This window comes from Opisthorchis viverrini (genome assembly GCF_000715545.1).
Source record: "Opisthorchis viverrini unplaced genomic scaffold opera_v5_56, whole genome shotgun sequence".
NCBI classification, from domain to species: Eukaryota; Metazoa; Platyhelminthes; class Trematoda; order Opisthorchiida; family Opisthorchiidae; genus Opisthorchis; species Opisthorchis viverrini.
The window spans coordinates 656,755-674,910 of NW_008751713.1; the positions used below are offsets into that span (position 1 = coordinate 656,755).

The following is an 18,156-nucleotide window of genomic DNA, read 5'->3' on the forward strand; positions in this document are numbered from 1 at the left end:
CTGATACTTGCAAAACTGTTTGCAGATATTCGTGATGTGAAATTCCGTCCCGAACGTTGAAGTTTATATTTTCCCTACTGGACATCGGAAGCAAATTTGGTGAACACAACTAAGCCACCCGCTAGTTAAAGACTAAAAAGAACTGCTCACAGCAGTAATCACGATGTATTTGAACGTTCTGAGAACAGATAATCAAGCACATTAAGTAATATATGATGCCGATCTTGCACAACCTGATCGAAGGGACGTGTACAGTACCAAGGAAAGGAGTGTAGTACGCAAATTACGAGTCAGGGTCAGCAACAAGCCACACCTCGTTTCGCCGATTGAACAGCTCAAACGGTGAATTATAGCTCGCGGAGAAGTACACGTCGGTTCGATAGCCTTTCCCCATCCGATTCAAGACACTTGCAAGTCGTCCAACTTCCTTATTCAACTTGTTTTCATTCGAGAAGCCAGAGTACACGCTAAATCCAAGAGAAAAAAGAAAACTGTTGGACATGTTTGGTACAATAGATCTGAATCCGGTCGAATAGAAATACATAAATTGGAAAACAATATTGATGTTGTAGAACACATTTCGATGGAATTTTCAGTATCATGTTATTATTTCCCTGCATTTGCGGACAAGGTTCGCCGGATGAAGGGAATTCACACCGCTACCAACTTAGGATCAAAGTGTCGGATGAAGTGAGGTTGTTTATATTCGAGAACGCACCGGAGAATGTAAGCATTGTATATCAAGTATTGTATACATTCCATGAAAGGAGAAAAGACAGATCCATCAAATGAATTAGCACTAAGGGTTGTTCGTAAAATTAGTCTTTCCCACTTTATTATTGGTTCTCGTTCAGGAGGGACTAGCTTTCGGATGAGACCATTTTTGAACCGGACCTCGGAATGACCTCTTCAGAGGACAGGGAAACCGTGTGGGACAGACAATTTATACCGTTGTCGATGGAAATGCTAATGACATGGAATATCACCCCCTGAGTAGTTGTCATCAATAGCCGAAAGTCGTACACGAAGTTCTTCGGCTGTTTCGTGCGCACGTGTGTCCACCGCAGACAATTTATACCCAGAGGGCGTTTGACCGACGCTAAAATACATGCACCACGTACAGCTGACCACCACGTTCCTCATGATATCAAGATGATCGAGGTTACGTACCACTTCACCGTAGTACAAGAATGTGGATCAGCCTCTAGTTAGTCGGTTTGCTATCGACAAGCAGCAGAGCTCAACAAAACGAACGATTAACTATGTGTTTTTGGCTTATACCAGAAAAAGTTTTCACTGATACACCTTGTGAGGAACGCATGTAGTGTATCTCACTTCAGGACATTCTGGGCACATAGTATTGAGGAATGAAGTCATCCGGCCTCGATTAGATCAAATAACCAATTTGTACCTAAGGTAGGTCGCTGCTCAGGCCAAATGTTTACGATTTCATCGAGGGGATAGTTGTGAGAGCCCGTGTGCACTAGGTGATTTGGTATAAGACTAGTATGACTGTCATCCTAAACCAATCAATCAGACAGCGATCACCGCAATGCAAAAGTCCGGGAATCATGAAGCATGTACCAGCAGAGTGCGCGAGGTTCTCAGTCAGCGTCAAACGACAAAACAATAGAACCTACCGAGAATAAACTTTCAACGGCGGTCTATGTTCTATGAACACGCTACTCGCCTTTGGCGTCGGAGGTGAGGGGCATTCATCTGCTGACATATAGAATCCCATTTTGTATAACCGGTCACTTGTAGATCTTGGACCTGGCTTGATTTCAACCAATACAGGCCTCGTCATAGCGATCTTCTGACCTGAAGTTTGAAGCATTTAGTTCCAAAAATGTCATAACGCAAATGCATACCTTTAACGTTATTTCCTGAAATGTATTTGAACAACTCGCTAAACCCCGATGATGACATATCACTCATCCGAGGGGCAATAGCCTGGGTGCATGCCCAATTCTGCGCAGGATAATGACGCAACTCCAGGTTCTAGGTTGGTACAGAATAGTGACATTGAATCAAGAAAGGTTTACCTCGTTTGGCCACTTTTGAAGTACTTTATACGGGGCGATTTCTGATTCGCCCATCACGTCCACCCCAAATTGATGGAACAGTTCAACGAAACACCTGGAAAATGAAGTTTATGAGAATTGGTTGGATTAAGTCTGAGACCAGGGAGCGGATAGGTGTGCACTCACCTAGGGCAAAAACAGCATCGTGCTAATGCACAACAAGATACTTTCCGTTGTTTAAATAACTGTCTCACGAACCATAAAATGTCGATTGCTTACGGACCTGTCTAGTTTCGCTTTTAGTATGTGCAAATCGAGTATTTTCCTCGCCCGAGACAGCATTTACGATTGTCAGTTAGCACATTAAGAAGGAATTTTCGAGCCGTTCGGTGTACATCCATGACTCACGTCATAAAAATGAAAGCATTATGTTACATGCCAAATAAAACGGTATTGTGACAGGAGTTTCTCGATTTTTTTGTTATGCAGTCGATGAGGTGATTCCATCAGTCAGCTCATCGGGTTTCGACTGAGTAAAAAGTGATAATAACAATAAAGATAGGATGTTACTGTCATCATCACCTTCAACAGTGTAGTCGTTATCGCCATCATCAACTGTCGTTGAGTGGATGAATGAATGAACTTCATAAGACCGAAACTACCTCATGAACCCAAAGTGTTTTCTTTCTCTCTTTGTTTTCAAATTTGAAGGGCTAAAAACCCGTGCTAGTGTTATTCATAAAACCGATTAACCTCTATTTGGTAACTCGTATCACAACTATGTGACAGGCCTTGAGTGTGCAAAGCCCGTTTGTATCCGCCATTGTCATTCACATTCGTAGTTTCACTGTAATGCGTAAAACAACAGAAGCTAGGCTGGACGGAGAAGATCCCAAATCTCCCCCCCCCCTCCCCCCCCCAAAAAAAAACGAAGTCGTGGTTCAACACAAACACTTTAACTGTTTAATTGCTTCCTCTTTTCGGTTTGAAGATAATGAATCTTAAAACTTTTCAACATTTGGTATGCTACAGTATCCTACTGGATCGTGATGGAGAGTACATTACGTATCATCTATTCAAATATGATTCATACGATACAGTATCAATGAATCTATGAAGTGAGGATCTGGAATGATGTCCTGAACTAATGCACCTGAAATTTATCTGTGACTGGCGGATAGCAACTCTACTGAGCATACTATATAATCAGAATGCGTTTTACAGTGTCGGGCACGAAGGCCGAATGGGTAGTGATACAAAATTGGAGAAGTAATTTTTCAATAAATGCTAGCGATTGAACAGCTCGGGTAGTTTAAATATGAATTGAGAGAGCTGCCGTTTGGATGGAACCAGTTTGTTTATTATGAAATGCATTATGAATATCAAATTGTTCCAATGTAAAACAAGAACCAGAATGAACCCTAACCCAAGCATTTATGGTGTCTAAAGACCATTTACGAGTTAGCATAATATTTCACTGAAGAACAACCTCAAAAAACGTATCGAGAAGTTACATGATGTAAATCATCGCTCCGAGGTTACCGTCCATTAGAGTCCTAAATGTACTTCGGAAAACGCCAGAGAAATGTTTCAGGCCTCCTCCAGAGCTGAAATACATCGCGCATTTTATACTTTGCACCCATGCTTGGCAGGGTTATCTGACCTTGGCCTTGAAAGTGTTGTCCGACAATCGTGCAAACTCGACCTACGACAGTCACACACCGCCAGATCTGATCAAATTCTGCGCCCCACAAACGCACACGTACTTTGCCAATCACAATAGGCAAGTGGATGCGCTCTGTGCATGAGATTATTAGTGCTTGTTTAGTGCTGACAAATTTTTACGAATTCTCGCATTTGGACAGAAAGGTAGTTGCTCCGTCCTCTAGTGACAACCATCGTTAGTTAGGCTGAGATCCTAGGCGTGCCATTTATTCGTGATTTGGATGGGCCGCGCACACCAGTTGAATCCAGACTCAAGGGCACCGTGACTCTAGTCGGTAGTGAACATGAAGCAGCGAAATAGTTCCTGATTTTGTAAATGTCGGTCGGCCCTCTCAGGCATGAGGGTATGGCGTACATTTCGCATTGTAGATGACTCGGACTTCTAATTTGCCTTTGAAGTCAATTATTCACCAACCTGAACTATGCGGTCATGTAACCCTTTTATTTCTCAACTGAGGGCGGACGATTCCGTCCACTTTAAATGGACCAGTCATCCAACAGAAAGCCTGAAAAAACGGTTAAACACTGTCTTTTCTGTGTCCAGTCGCTGTTCGGGCCCGAAGCCTCTCATCCGTCAGCGTAAACAAGAAGGCAGCTATTTGCTAAAAATAGTCAGACAGTCACACAAAACGACTACTCATGCAGCTTCCACTCCTATCAGCGTTCTCCTAGTATTGGCACATTAATAAATGGATCAGCGTAGAAGTACATGCTCTCTGACACGTTCGGTTGTCTAGAAAAGTTTTATCGTCAAGGATATTCCATTTTGGCTTCCAAGATATTGTAGTCGGTGGGGATGCATTGCTACTGTGTTAGTTATCCCATGTTGTGTATGGTGATTCACGCTAATCTAAGGACTCTAATAAATACATAATTTGCTAACTCATTGGTCATTTATCTAGCTAGCGAGTTATAGATCAGTTGAAATGTCACCTAAAGTTCACACACTTTTGCTCTCAATCTCTAATGCCGTTGGCGTTTCTGATAGCATGTTTCAGTAACTTAAAATGGATTATTCGCATGAAGCACCTCGCCTTGCTGCTCTTGTTAGCCATGAATGCCACTAAGAAAAATTGATGCAGTCACGTTGGACGATTGACACTGAATGTGAAAGGAACACTTGCAGCAGCGTTGATAGCATCAAGGTATCGGTTTGTATCAAGCACGCATAACAATGACGTACTGAATGTGCAGTAATAACAGTAATGAGACCAGGTTTGGTTCAAATCAATCACCAGCTGTGTGCGAGCTATAACTGGTACAAACTTTCAAGACTTGTTTCGAATAAAGGAACCCTTGAGAATTTCCTGCGCGTAGTTTACAGAAGTCGACAGCTACACATTTTTGAAAGACTGTCTAGTATTCTGCCAAAGCGGAAGCAAACTTGAATACAAGATAGCCATCGATCTCTCGAAAATGGTCACGATATTTCATCAAAATGCGTCCGTTTCCTAGAACTTCCCCTGCAGACAGACGGCTGCAAACAATGTTGAGAAAAACGGTTCATAGACGTAAATGCAACCATACAGACCACCGGTTGCACAAAACACATCGGCTTGCCAGCTCATTTTCGGACGTTCTGCTGAAATATTTGCGACACTACTTTCCAATAGTGTTGCACTAACGAATCACCATGTTAAACAAAGCAGCACCTAGCTTTAAAGTCATCCGATCTTGCAACAGTTGTATTTTCTATAGCACCACAAAAAACAGCAACCAGGTGATGTGTACAGGTTGCTTTTCTGAGAAAAAAAGCAATTAATCCAACAATTTTTTGGGGAAACCAATCGCCCAATCAATCAGTATGGCCCTATATATTTGCACGAAGACGTGCAGCACGGTCGTACTGTCAACAGGTCCAACAGCTTTGCTCCACCAAAACATTAGCTTGGTGTGTTGCTTCAAAGTACGGAAACCGAGTAGATGTCACATCACCTCCGACAACACTATCACACAGTGGTTTGAAAACGAATCTACCTTTAACGCGGTAGAGCCAATAAACCAGTCTTCCTCGTTGTATGCATCCTAACTGTTTGGAAAATTCGAAGAAATCCTGGTATAGTTACCAGGAAGTTTCAGTATCTCCCGTGATTGCTGTGAACAAGAATAAACTCAAGGGGATCTGGACATTTGTTCTAATGAACGACCTGCATATGTTTGATCAAGCAGCCCTTTGAAACTTTCCGCAGAGGGCATATCAACAGCTACATTCATGAGGCCCTTGTAGATGCAGATTGTACCAGGTCAAAGGGCAGAAATTGTTTGCAAACAATTTATCCGTAACTTGAAACATTCCACCAACAGTCGCCGGTTATGTGTACTTTCGACTGAGGGCTAAACCTTAGTACGTACCACCACGTAATCCTATGTTCTACTCATTTAGAAGCATTGGCTGCTGATACAGGTACAAAAAACAGTACATCAAACAAGGGCGCATGAATACGCAAACTTAGATATGTGAATATGGCGTAAATTTGATCACACAGACTTGTGAAGCACTATTCTCAGAAATCCAACTTTCCAATTCGAACTGTTCCGTTAATACCTTAGTAAACCACGTGAGCAATTCATCGAATTCTTCAACTACTCGCTGGTCTAGCTGTGTTTGTTCACCGGATGCGGCCCCATAATCTAGTAGTGAAGAGGCAGTGCTAAATTTTCTTGGTAAAGTTTCCTGACATTTGGCTTCGGTGATGTTTGCTTTGGTAGGGATTTCATGCATATCTTCCTCGTTTTGTATGTGTGATCCATACCACGATTCCCACCACCAATGACAATGTTATGTAACCAACGAATGTCTCAAAACCGTTTCATCATTTTCACGCACATGAGAGTTATGTAATCTGTCTGGAGCTCATCTGTTTATTCTGATCAATTTCGATCGGTTTGTATTCTTGCATGGTCATTTTTTTCATGTGCCGGAAGTGACAATGTATTACCGTTCTTCAGAGTTTGACGTATGCATCTTATTGGTCATCTCCGTCGCGTGTGCAGCTTGCTACCTAATTTGTCATTACCATCCGCACTTTACACAAAATTTTGAAGAATTTGTTCTTTTGAAATTGAAAAAAGTCCAATCAGGCAAGTGCGTGGTCAAAAGAGTGGTAGAACCATGATAATTGTCTGTATCGAACGGACGAACGATTTACCCAGTGTTTTCACAGAAGGTAAAGTTATTTTGATGTTTCAAGGAAGAATGAGAGTGCACGAAACTCATCTTATTTCTGCCATAATTTGGAACATAAACCAGATCTCGAACCAGAACGCATGATTTCGCAAAGAAAGAAAAGGAAATTTTCAATAGACAACCATATGAAGGAATGCGTCTGTCACCGCTGTGAAATCTCGCCTCAAGCACGTCAAAGATCGCACTTCCAACAGCCACGCTCTTGCACCAAACATCGGCTGACAGCGTCCACGAGGCCCATCCGAATTTGAGTGGGCGAGATGACTCAATAGATAGAGCGCAAAGTTACTGACTGGAATGTCCGTGGTTCGAACCAACACCTGCAACTTGACTTCTCCTCTCCAGGTCTCGACAATCTGGAAGTATCCCAGCCCTCGTGCTTCCTTCAGGTGGCATGGCATCTGGGCACCGAAAGGGTGCTGCAGCTTACCAATTATTTTTTTATCACTATATGAACGTGAGTTTAACTTGCAATACACCCCAATTTCCGGCGAAATTCGATGGTGATTTTTTATTAGACTCAGCTAGCAGCACACGAAAATTCCACCGTAGGCTAAACTGAATACTTGAATAAATCTGCATCAAATGTCTAAATATTTGAAGAGCGTCAACTATCAGCATGAATAGTAGTCTATTCAAGCTACTCCTCAAGATCGCCGGGGTTAGGGTGCCACTTTTCCGCCTAAACTTGGAACATCGACGTGTCACCTTCTGTTAGAGTGATATCGTACAGTGAGACTATTCGATGGAATAAAGTCAGCCGTTGAAATCAGGCGAATTCCAATTTGGGTCACCTGGATCATTCTTCATGAGTGGTCTCAATTCAGAGTGGGAGATCTGCTTTATTGTTAGGTTTTAATTGCGAACGAAATGGGTGCTTTTATTCAGCAGAATAAGGGCCCCAGGAATGGATGTACTCCTGTGATTACGGTGGCTGCAATCAGTCCGGCGTTTCTGTCACATTGTGACGGTTATCCACTTTGTGCATCTTATTCCGCATTCCACTACAAGGTGGTTTCCCACAACGATGCTCACCCCCTGTTCAGCTTCTGGATAGACGAGATAATGGAACGAACACCAGAACTTCAAAACGCTAGTGTTTTAATAGCTTCTGATGAAAAGCTTGTCTACCTAAAATATGCAAGCCTTGTTTTCGACTTTGAACAGAAGAAGAAACAGTTATTTTCGGATAAACTGACCGATGTCATCCCGTACTACAGTCTTTGATTTAGACCCGCATGGTGTACGGTCATGCTCCTGGATTTGCAACCACTAAACACGTTGCTTACAATCCATGAAGGGTCACTCGAGTTTGTGGAGCGTTTCTGCCCATCTGTGTAGTTGTGTAAGCTCGGACTGAAATGTGAAAAATGAAGTTATTGGACGTGATGTTTAGGCTCGGATGGCGTCCTCTAACATAACACACCTATGGTGGCATATCCCCGAATCTCTGGAGAGATGTATGTCAGGATAAGATAGAGGCCGTTTTGTTGTATGGTTACAAGGAGTGACTTCTGAGGGAAGAGGAACTTAGTTGAGACACGTTTTCAACAACCAGGAATGTACGCAACAGGTCCAAATAAGCCTCTGGTGAGCGAAGTAGACACTGAATACAACGAATTGCTTATCTGCAAAAAGGCGAGCATCACAGTTCTGGGATGTACACTCTCAAGACCAGATTAACTGGCCGCCTGCGGCAGCTCAGCAGCATTCCCAACAAGACGTCAAACTTATAAACCTCGGAAATAAGTGAATATATCTTGTCACTTGAACGTCACCGAGCTGTTGGTTCAGCGAACTTCCACCCTCTCTACTCAAAGACGGAGGTGAGAATTTCAGTCGATGCTTGTCTGACTCATTTAACTCTCTTTGCGTGGAAGAGCCTGTCTAAAAAAAATGGAGTGAGTTAAAAGTGGTATCCATTTTCAGAAAGCCTATTTGAGTTTAGTGCGGCGGACTCAGAGGGAATAACTTGGCTCCGCCTTGCAACCAGACTTTTCGCGGTGCTGATTTTAAGGTGTCTTACGAAGGTTCGTGAAGATGGGACTGGAGGATAGCGAGCAGGATTCTGGCCGGGGTTGTGTGGATCAGATCATCACACCCTGTCATCTTCCATATTAATAAACACGGAGACCCACTGATAAACATTTGGTGACCCTGGCTAGAATGATAAAGTCAATTCCAGACGGTCTGAATAACCCTCATAGATGCGATGCTGGTGGAGCTGTTTGGATACATCTACCAACTCATAACATCCCCTATGGTAATCGCACCTCTTGTACGCATCACAAACAAACAACACCAAATGCAACTAGCCGCATGGCAAGGAGTGGAGCTTTGCATTTGCACTTTAGAACATCGGAGGAAACCTACAAAACGAAACCACAGATAGAGTGCAGAAAAATCAAGGAACTCCTCACAGTAATACTGAGTCCTAGGAAGAGATAGTTGCAAGCGAGAAGCTAGTAATGTAGGGAACAGTGCTTCACAACATTGGATAATTGACTCCTCCCTGTGGTCATGCATAGAAATCTCCTTTTCTCCACAAAGTCAGGCGTCTTGGTTCAAGATGTGTTTTGACATCCAAAGAATTGCAAAATCAGAAGGATTTTCGTGCCTCCTAATATCTCTCTAAATCCTCAGAATATCTAGCCTGGAAATAACCACTCCACAGAACCACTGGGCTATACAGTTTGTGCATTTCACAAGCGCGAATACCAGTGTTCTACCTTTCATTTGATAACCTGATTGCGCGCCTCCGACGGTGACCTTGGACAGTTTTGTGTCAGAGTCAGATGGGTGATCGCATACCGCGAAATCCCAGTGTTATCATTTAACAAAAATTGGAGCTAACCTGAGCAACACAGTACAGACCGAATTCGGCTAATAACCGTTTGAGATGTCCTGTGCACCTGTTCAAGAGGGTGCACAGTGCTCTCAGCTGCAAAACCTTTACAAATGGAGCAAAACTTTCTACGCTCAAACCGAAAACCGTCCTAATCTACGTTCACATTTTCGCAGCTCACCAAATTTCATTGTTCACTAAAGCAACCATGCCTCTGACTGAAAAGTCTTGTTGGTACTTTCCCAGCATTGCTGAGACCCCGGGATGCCTAAATGGGACTTAAAAGTTTGGACTGATACTCTCAACTCAGTTGTCCGATTGCTTTAGTCCATCAGGGACACGTCATAACTTTCGAAAATTCAGCTGCATTAAGCTAATACTGAGCGCCGTTCAAGAGCCCGAATGAATATGAATTTTAAAAGAATCCAAGCCCACTCAACTCTGGCGGGCTTCAAAATGTTGAATTGGGAAGAGTCATAATAAATTTCGATGTTTTTGTGAATTGCATTATTAGAAGTTGGCTCGATTATCAAAACGAACTGTGCAATTTGACATTCATTTGCAGTGTGTGGACCAACTAGAGTTTCTATTACTCGAAATTAGAGACAGCGGAAACCGGTTTCTGTCGTACGAAGTAGTCCACCTTAGGTGCCCGATATGGTATCTCGACCACCATTCGTAATTGGGCCACATCCTCTTGGGGGTCTGATCGGGGTCTGATCTTCGACGTCGAGGAAGTAATCCAAGCACTTTCATCGATAGCAAGCATCCAGAATGCCCTGTACGACTTAGCACTGTGGTTCCCAATGGAAAAGCAACCAACGTCGTACAGTGCACATACAGTACCCAAAATTTCGACTAAAAACTGAAGCTTCAGAGTGGAATACAATAGCCTGTTATATCCAGGAATTCTCTCTTAAGTCTCCGAATCTCCACTCCCATCTGAGATATTCGAGTCTAACATAGTAAGTCATCACTGGAGGTGATAATTTTGGTTAAGGATTTTGGAAGGCATCACATCGTGCATTTTCAACAGGCGCCTTAACGGTTTCTCCATACTCGTATTTCCTGCTTGACGCATTCAGCTACGCGCCAGAGGGAAGTTACAACCATCCGAGTAGTAGAACACAAAACGGATGCAAACGACAGACCCTGCATGTACGACACACATGACTAGAATGATGAGTACATTTAACTTTGGATAACATTCCTAGTATGTCACATCGGCAGTATTTAAAAACATGGAGATGCGATACAAACCGATCGAAGTTGACTAGGCTGGTCAGATGGACTCCACGCGAATTACATGACCTTCACGCATGCGATATTAGTGGGACAGTTTGTGAATATTCCTTGGTTACATAACACTGTCTGTGTTAGTGAAACTCGTGGTACGAATCACACACATACAAAACGTGGAGGATGTGCAAAGATATCTATCAAATCAACCGTCAGTGGGAGGAAAAAATATCAGGAAAATCAATGCGGAAATTTAGTACTGTTATTCCTGTACTATTTATTGAGGCCAAATCCGGTGACCTGACACAAGTAGACCACAAAAAAGCCGAAAAATTGATTAATTGCTCACATTTGTGTGAGCAGAACAGTTTGGATTGAGAAAGCCGAATTGTCGGGGAAGAGTGCCTTACGACGTCGGTCAGTAAACTGCACCCTGTGGTCACCAATGGAAATGTCGTTCGTATTCTGCAAATTCATTTGCCTTGGTGTCGCTTGTGATTCGTTATCCAGAGGATTACAGAGTATGAATATTTGTAGTGTCTGATTACTCGAAATTTTTATCCTGAATGGAAATCCTCTTCGGATCCACAGTACCGTATGCTTCTTGAATTTGACTAGAAGCGTTCGACGTGGGTTAAAAAAATGTAATTTACCAGCCGCGTGAGTGCCGGTGCTCGTGCCTGTAACATTGCTTCGGAAACGAAGTTAACCGCTGTAGTAACTTGCTCGGATATCTTCGTTGGTGGTTAAAATCCTAAGTCTGGTTGTCTTCCACTAGCCTGATGTAGTTTTGTAAAATAGGCGTATGTTCCAGCTTGTCGTTGTTTTGACGTCGTTTGTCGAGCGGGTCAGCTAGGATTGAACCCTTCTTGCTACGCTGATGTCGTTTGAGGAGACTTGTCGGAAGGTGCTCAGAGATCTGCTTGGATAGCAGCCTCAATTTTAGACCGATACACGTGTTTGAACATTGTGTCACACTGATATGTTCTGACAGGCCGTCTGGTCTTTCAGTTGCTTCTGATGAGAGAGTGAGTGGCGAAGATGACTGCTAGGTTGGTCGTACTTAGAGTCCAAGGGATTTAGTAAGTCTTCGGGTGTTTATACACTCATTGTTAGTGATTCCTCTGCATGCTTTTATACACCAAATACGTTTGCTGGCTACCCCAGCCACCATGTTTTGTTTCACTCAAAAAGGGTCTAGTATATAAATGCTGTTGCACACATATACACCTAGTCTATCTGTGTACGCAGTATTGTAACATCTTCTCCTTCCGTTGTCTGAGTTTCATAAACTTCATCGTGTTTCGGCCAATTTTTATAAAATTTGTATTGATTGTGGGTGATTTGAGTGAATTGAATTGTCATGCATCCATCCTGCTATAAATTTTGGAACATAAGACACAAATGGCCGAATCCTCCCCTAGTTCATTATTTGCCGAATTTCCAGGACCGTTTTCCTATTTGCAGAATTGACTGGTGACTTTTCTTGGGACGAGCACGAGAAGGCTTCTCTGATTAATTACAGTTCCGTTGTGCCCATTCGAGACTCCCAAACCAAAGAAGTTTTATATCCTCTGTCTGTCGAACCTCCTACTGTGCAGAAAATACTCTATCCTGAGCCTAGGTCCTTTTGTGGTCTGTTGCTTTCCGCATTTGACAGAGCTCGTACTTTTGACTTAAAAGGGACGCCAATGTCACTGTTAAGTCACACGGCAGTCATTCCCTAAAATGAGACAGGCTTGTGTGTTTGATTTTTAGTTAACCTAATCCAGAGATTTAAGGCACCACCATAAACATAAACATCCTGCAAGTCACTTGACGTATGCTTCTGTACGGGCGCTACTATCAGATACACCGGGTCAGCCTAAGACTTTGGTGGATATTGGATTACAAGTATGCATACTTCATAACGGGAACATCAAGGCTGGAGGCTTCCACGCAGCCATTCTATATAACCCGTAGTCTGTTCTAAATCCCAAGTGAATCGGAGCAGGCGTTAGCAATGAGACGAAGTGCTTCATTTATTCAGCTACTTAAGTGGTTCTAAGTAATCAGTGTCTAGTTCAGAGTAGTCGGCAAGGCACCGAAATGCAAATAGACTACGTTAAATGCCGAAATCTTACACCTAATATGGTAAAGGACACAAGTTGTGAATCAGGATAGCTGCAAGCCTAATTAAAATCACAGCAAAAATAAATTACATTACCTTCAAATTTATGTGAGGTTTTCGAAGACACTGCGATCGTACCATGTTGCAGCACCTATTAAATAGACCAAAGAAACATGTTAGTACATATAGAAGACAGACATCGCGATATTTTAAAATTTTACCTGCTCTCATCAATCTGTTGAAAGAGTAGGAGACGCTTTTGTGGGAGATCGTGAGGACTACCTGCTATCCTAAACATTTACTCCACTTGGTCCAAAGGTTACTGTGCAAGAGGCGAAAAAGAATGATATGTACCTGCATTTCAAAGGCCATTTGTGGATGGCATGCGGCAAGTGCTGAATTCGGCCATATGGCGAGGTTACGGTGAGCACAACTGCACCTAATCTAGGTTGTTTAATGAGTTATTCTTCAAAAGCGCGACTGTATTGTGTTGAAGTTCTTTCGTTCCGATTAATTTGCCGGTTCTCTTGCAGTTGCGGGATAACTAAATTGGATGTACAGACCAACATCTCTCCGAGCACATAGCTGAAGATTTGCCATATTGTTCCCTTCAAGCATCAGTTCATTCATCTTGTAAAATTTGAACGCAAACCAAGACCAGGCTTCAGCTGTGACTCGGTACTTAGTACAAACCCCCAAGCTTCGGCCCGCATAGTTTTAAAGGGGCTAGGATTGAAAGCTCCTATTTATTGGTAAGGCTCTGTTAATCAAGCTTTACAAGCCAGCCTCATATGTGCAAAATAATTTGAATCAGTGTCTTTGGCGGCCTCACGGCGTGGCACTTGTTCACCCGTTTATCTTTGTTACCGATCCCGTCTTTCATACAACTTGCACGGTTGACCTCTCGTTGTTGAAGAGAGTAATTAAAATGCAAAAACGCCGCAATTAGTGTCATCTATCTGTACTGATGTCATGGATGTGGGTTCTCAGTGTTTACAGTCCAAATATTGTCTTCTCTCTTGGTGGCATCATTTTCGTTCCTTATTTCAATCTATCCTGCACGCCGGCCTGTAGAACGCCTTTCTACTGCTAGGAATTTCCTATTTGTTTCATGGCTGTAAGACTGTAATTCCTTACGTGTACTGGTTAAGTATATATCATTTGCTCACATCGGTTTCATTCCTAACTGGGATATTCTCAAATTTTAAGTCCATATGAGTAGCTGTATTCGAGTTTTGCTGAGAGGAGCCGAATTTTTCACATCCATTGTTGTTTGATATGTGCCAAGGAGCTTTCTGCCACAAATTTTAAGCAGGCGACTTGGCACTCACCCCAACATTGTCGAATGTTTCGCTGAAGTTTTCGGTATTTGCCCCTTTGTAGTGCATAACACGCCTGATTCATAGGAGAGATACTCGTTTGAAGTGTCACACTATGCTGATATAGTTTTCTATAATGATATCCACCTCCTAAAAGGACAACTCTGATAGACTCCAGAAGTACTGTTCACTAAGGATGAACCTCTTCCATACGAGTTCATGTCGAAATAAACCCCCAGGCTGAACATAGCCACTAACAGTTTTCACCACAGGTTAAGTGCAGTCACAAAACCTACAGCGTTTTGCTCACGCGGGCGACTTCCGACACCGTAAGATCTACAAACGGGTTGCAATTTGCCAAAAATGCTAAAGTAGAAGATGATGTTTCGCGGATGTTAAAAACAATCCGAAATGGGTGTATGAACCCCTGGTGATGAATTTTCGCTTTTTTCACCTATTCTACTCTATAGTGTGGCTAAGGTCGAATTTCAGGTATGAGTATGCTTTTTCAGCTGACGACATGGTTTGAACGTCGCGTACAACTTGATCTGAAGAAATAGGATGGTCACGTTATGTTTTTGTGAGGTATGGATATTTCCCCAAAACCACACATGGGCTGTCGAGCACCGTCACGTACGTGTAGATGGGCTGTGCCTTTGTAGGGTTATTTGAAACAAATGTATGATTCAGTTGACCACTTCGCTGGAGCACTGACGTGAACTTGTTGGTGTGCTGAGGGTGTACTGAATCAGATAAGGTTTGTGTTTCAGTCTATCAGTAGAACTCAGTTGATAGTTCCAGCTAGTACCCTGTCCCCTAACTGATCAACTCCATTCACCGTCACATCTTGAAGACACACTGTTGCACTTTGTCGCTAGGAAAACTACACCCACTTGGAGCGACGTGCGTAAAGAGCTTATTACTGAGTGGCCCAGAAATGGTACAAAGTGGGCCAATAACTTTCGTCCTGCTGTAACGCCATTTCGGTGCCTAACTGCAATGCCACCCGAAGAAAGCCACAGGACTAAGATATTACCAGGTTTTCCAAGTCTAGATCCGAACAGTCCAGACACCGGAATGTGGTTTCAACCATGAACCCTCCGGTCAATGTTATCATACTTTAATCACTGGGCTATTTGGAGATCTGATTTGAACGAAGAACGAAGCTAGAATAAACGGGAATCGTACCTGATGCTTACGTTGAACTCTGTCGACAGGCATTCATTGCTGCAATGAGATATATCTCGTGATGAACCATCGTTTCTGTGTCGTGAATCCGTGCAGTGTTTCCTGGCCAAATTACTGCAAATATTGTGGAGAGTTTTTGAGGTTGCATAACACACTAAGCAAATAAATGATGGAAGATCTCGATGTTTTTGCTTTGAACTCTTCAGTCACAACATTGAAATCCAATCCACTTTCGTTAAATATCAATAAGTAGTAATAAGAGAGTGGAAACGAGCCAACTGTTTGGTAGAACTTTTAGGACCCCTTCAAAAGTACAAGTCTAAATGATAGCTCTCTCGAAGTCTTTTGTTGACATAAGCTGGATGGGAACCAACTGATCAACATGTCCTCAGTAAGAGCCACAAATTTAAAGCTGATATTGTGGAGTGAAATTCCGGAAGCTATACTGGGGTCAACCCTGTATCCATGATTAGAATGTGTTTAGCGGTCGATGGGGAGGTGTTCGGGTACCAGCTTACAGCCATCGATTGGTCGATTGGTCACCCGACTCAGACAACGAATAAAGTGTTCTCAGACGCTTTGGCACAAGCTCCTATCTGTTCTACCCGTGTATATTTCTCCGCATCTGCGTACGAGCGGTTACACAATATGTGAGGTGGATAGCCTAGGGACAATGTGCGGCCACATCGGAGAATGTCATGTCTCACTGATGACAGAGTGATTATTTGAGTGGCTGGGTAAGACCGAATACGGGGCCCAATTTGTGCTGTCTGGCTATGGTTGGATGGTCTCCATTTGCGAATCTTGAACATCGCATCACACACAAATGGCCCATCATACCGGATTTTGTTTATCACCAAGAACCAAATATTCATCTGTTCTCTTTATTATCTCATGTGGCTAGCTGTGCAGTGCTATCAACTGAGAATGCTGGGTTTCGTAGAAGCCTTGTCATATGACCAATCGATTGATATGAACAAAATACAAACCACTCCCGAGGTTAAAGGCAACCATGGAAGCATATGGCACAACTATCTGATATGTTTACTTGATAAAGTCGTATTATACTATTTTTTGGAGAATAGCATTTTTGCCTATCAGAAGACATGTTGTGGTTAGACTATGTGGTCGTCTCAATGAAAAGCTGATCAATGTTTTTAAAGGGACACTTTACCGAAATGAGACGTCCAACTATCTAATTAACCCATCTCCAAAGGGGCTCGAGGTTAAGAAAAGATAACTCGCTCATGTGTTTACTTCAGTATCCATAGATTTAAAGAGTTGCAGTTCGAACATCGCTGAATCATGTGTGGAGCCTCGGAATAGTTCACGACCTGTTGCCGCGAGGGAACCAATTCACGCCTGATGTTTCTGTTTAGCTGAGTCAGGCGGTTAGATCGCAAGCGTTTTAGCATCAGTCGATGCGACAAAAAATATGACCAATGCTCTCAGATGGATAAGGGTCCGTTCGAATTTGAGCTAAACATATTTCCCCGAATGCAGCGACTCAAAGTCAGCAGCCTGTTCTTAGCGCCATAGTCGGCCGTCTCTTTATTGGCAGTTGATAATCACGCGAACGACGGTCAGTAAATTTAAAAGAACCCCATGGTGAAAGTCGACAGCAAGACTGATAGCCAGAAGTTTTGACACGCCGAATTGCAGTGGTCCCGTCAAACGCCCACCTCCACTCAGCTGTTAACAGTGGCAGTCATGAGCGCGCACCACGGCGGAATCCGTTATTTTGCCCAATTACAGGAATGCAGTCTGTGGCTGACGGATAGGATGAACGAGAAACTGTCGGCGCATGCAGCCTTGTGGCCCCGGATACTGGTCCTTGCGTCGAACTTTGGCTAGCAAGCTCTGATGGGGTTTACGGGGAGGCTTGCAGGCCGTTATAACGGGCAACGAGATAATGGGTGTAAATTACACTTGTCTTCTGGTTTTTGTGATCTGATGCGACGAAATCACATCATCGACTCAAATGTTTGAAGCAAAGTACGTTGTAGCGGAGTGCTTGATCACATCTTTCAGGTACTCAGTCTGCTTTATTGTGTCTGACTTCTACGGAAAGATAATCTGGTTTCTTCAATGCTATATAATGAATCTATCCGGGTCGAATAATACGCCAGAAAATGGGAAAAAAGCTTTTTCAGTGACAGACACTGCAGACATGCCTCAGACCAAGTTGATCAATGTCCGTATTGACGGTAGGCAACCAGATATTTGTTTGGTATTGTACATTACTGGCACAGCGAACATCAACAGGGATCTGGGTTAAGGTTCCTACCGACAAATCTGTCATATGATATCGAAAACATGTCCAATCCATTGCAGAAAATATTGCTGAAAGCTTCACTGGGGATATGATCAACAAACCTTTCTTCACTTCTGATCCATAGGTGACAGTTTTCATAATTTGTGCACTTCCCTGCACTGTAGTCTTCGTATCTACTGTCCTCAACTTTACAGAGAATAGTGTAATCCTATTATCTGGCCTAGTACACAGGGCACTCCTCAGT

General features: G+C 43.0%; 1 protein-coding gene across 1 annotated transcript; it reads right to left on the minus strand.

Moving 5' to 3' along the window:
• Positions 1 to 284: 284 nt before the first annotated feature.
• T265_13335 (hypothetical protein) lies at positions 285 to 2,099 on the minus strand (the record flags this gene model as incomplete). Its single annotated transcript, XM_009168409.1, has 4 exons — positions 285 to 467; positions 1,641 to 1,821; positions 1,872 to 2,001; positions 2,046 to 2,099. Coding segments are annotated over 4 exons (546 nt in total), but the record flags the coding sequence as incomplete, so codon positions are not given.
• Between the last annotated feature and the right edge of the window lie 16,057 nt (positions 2,100 to 18,156).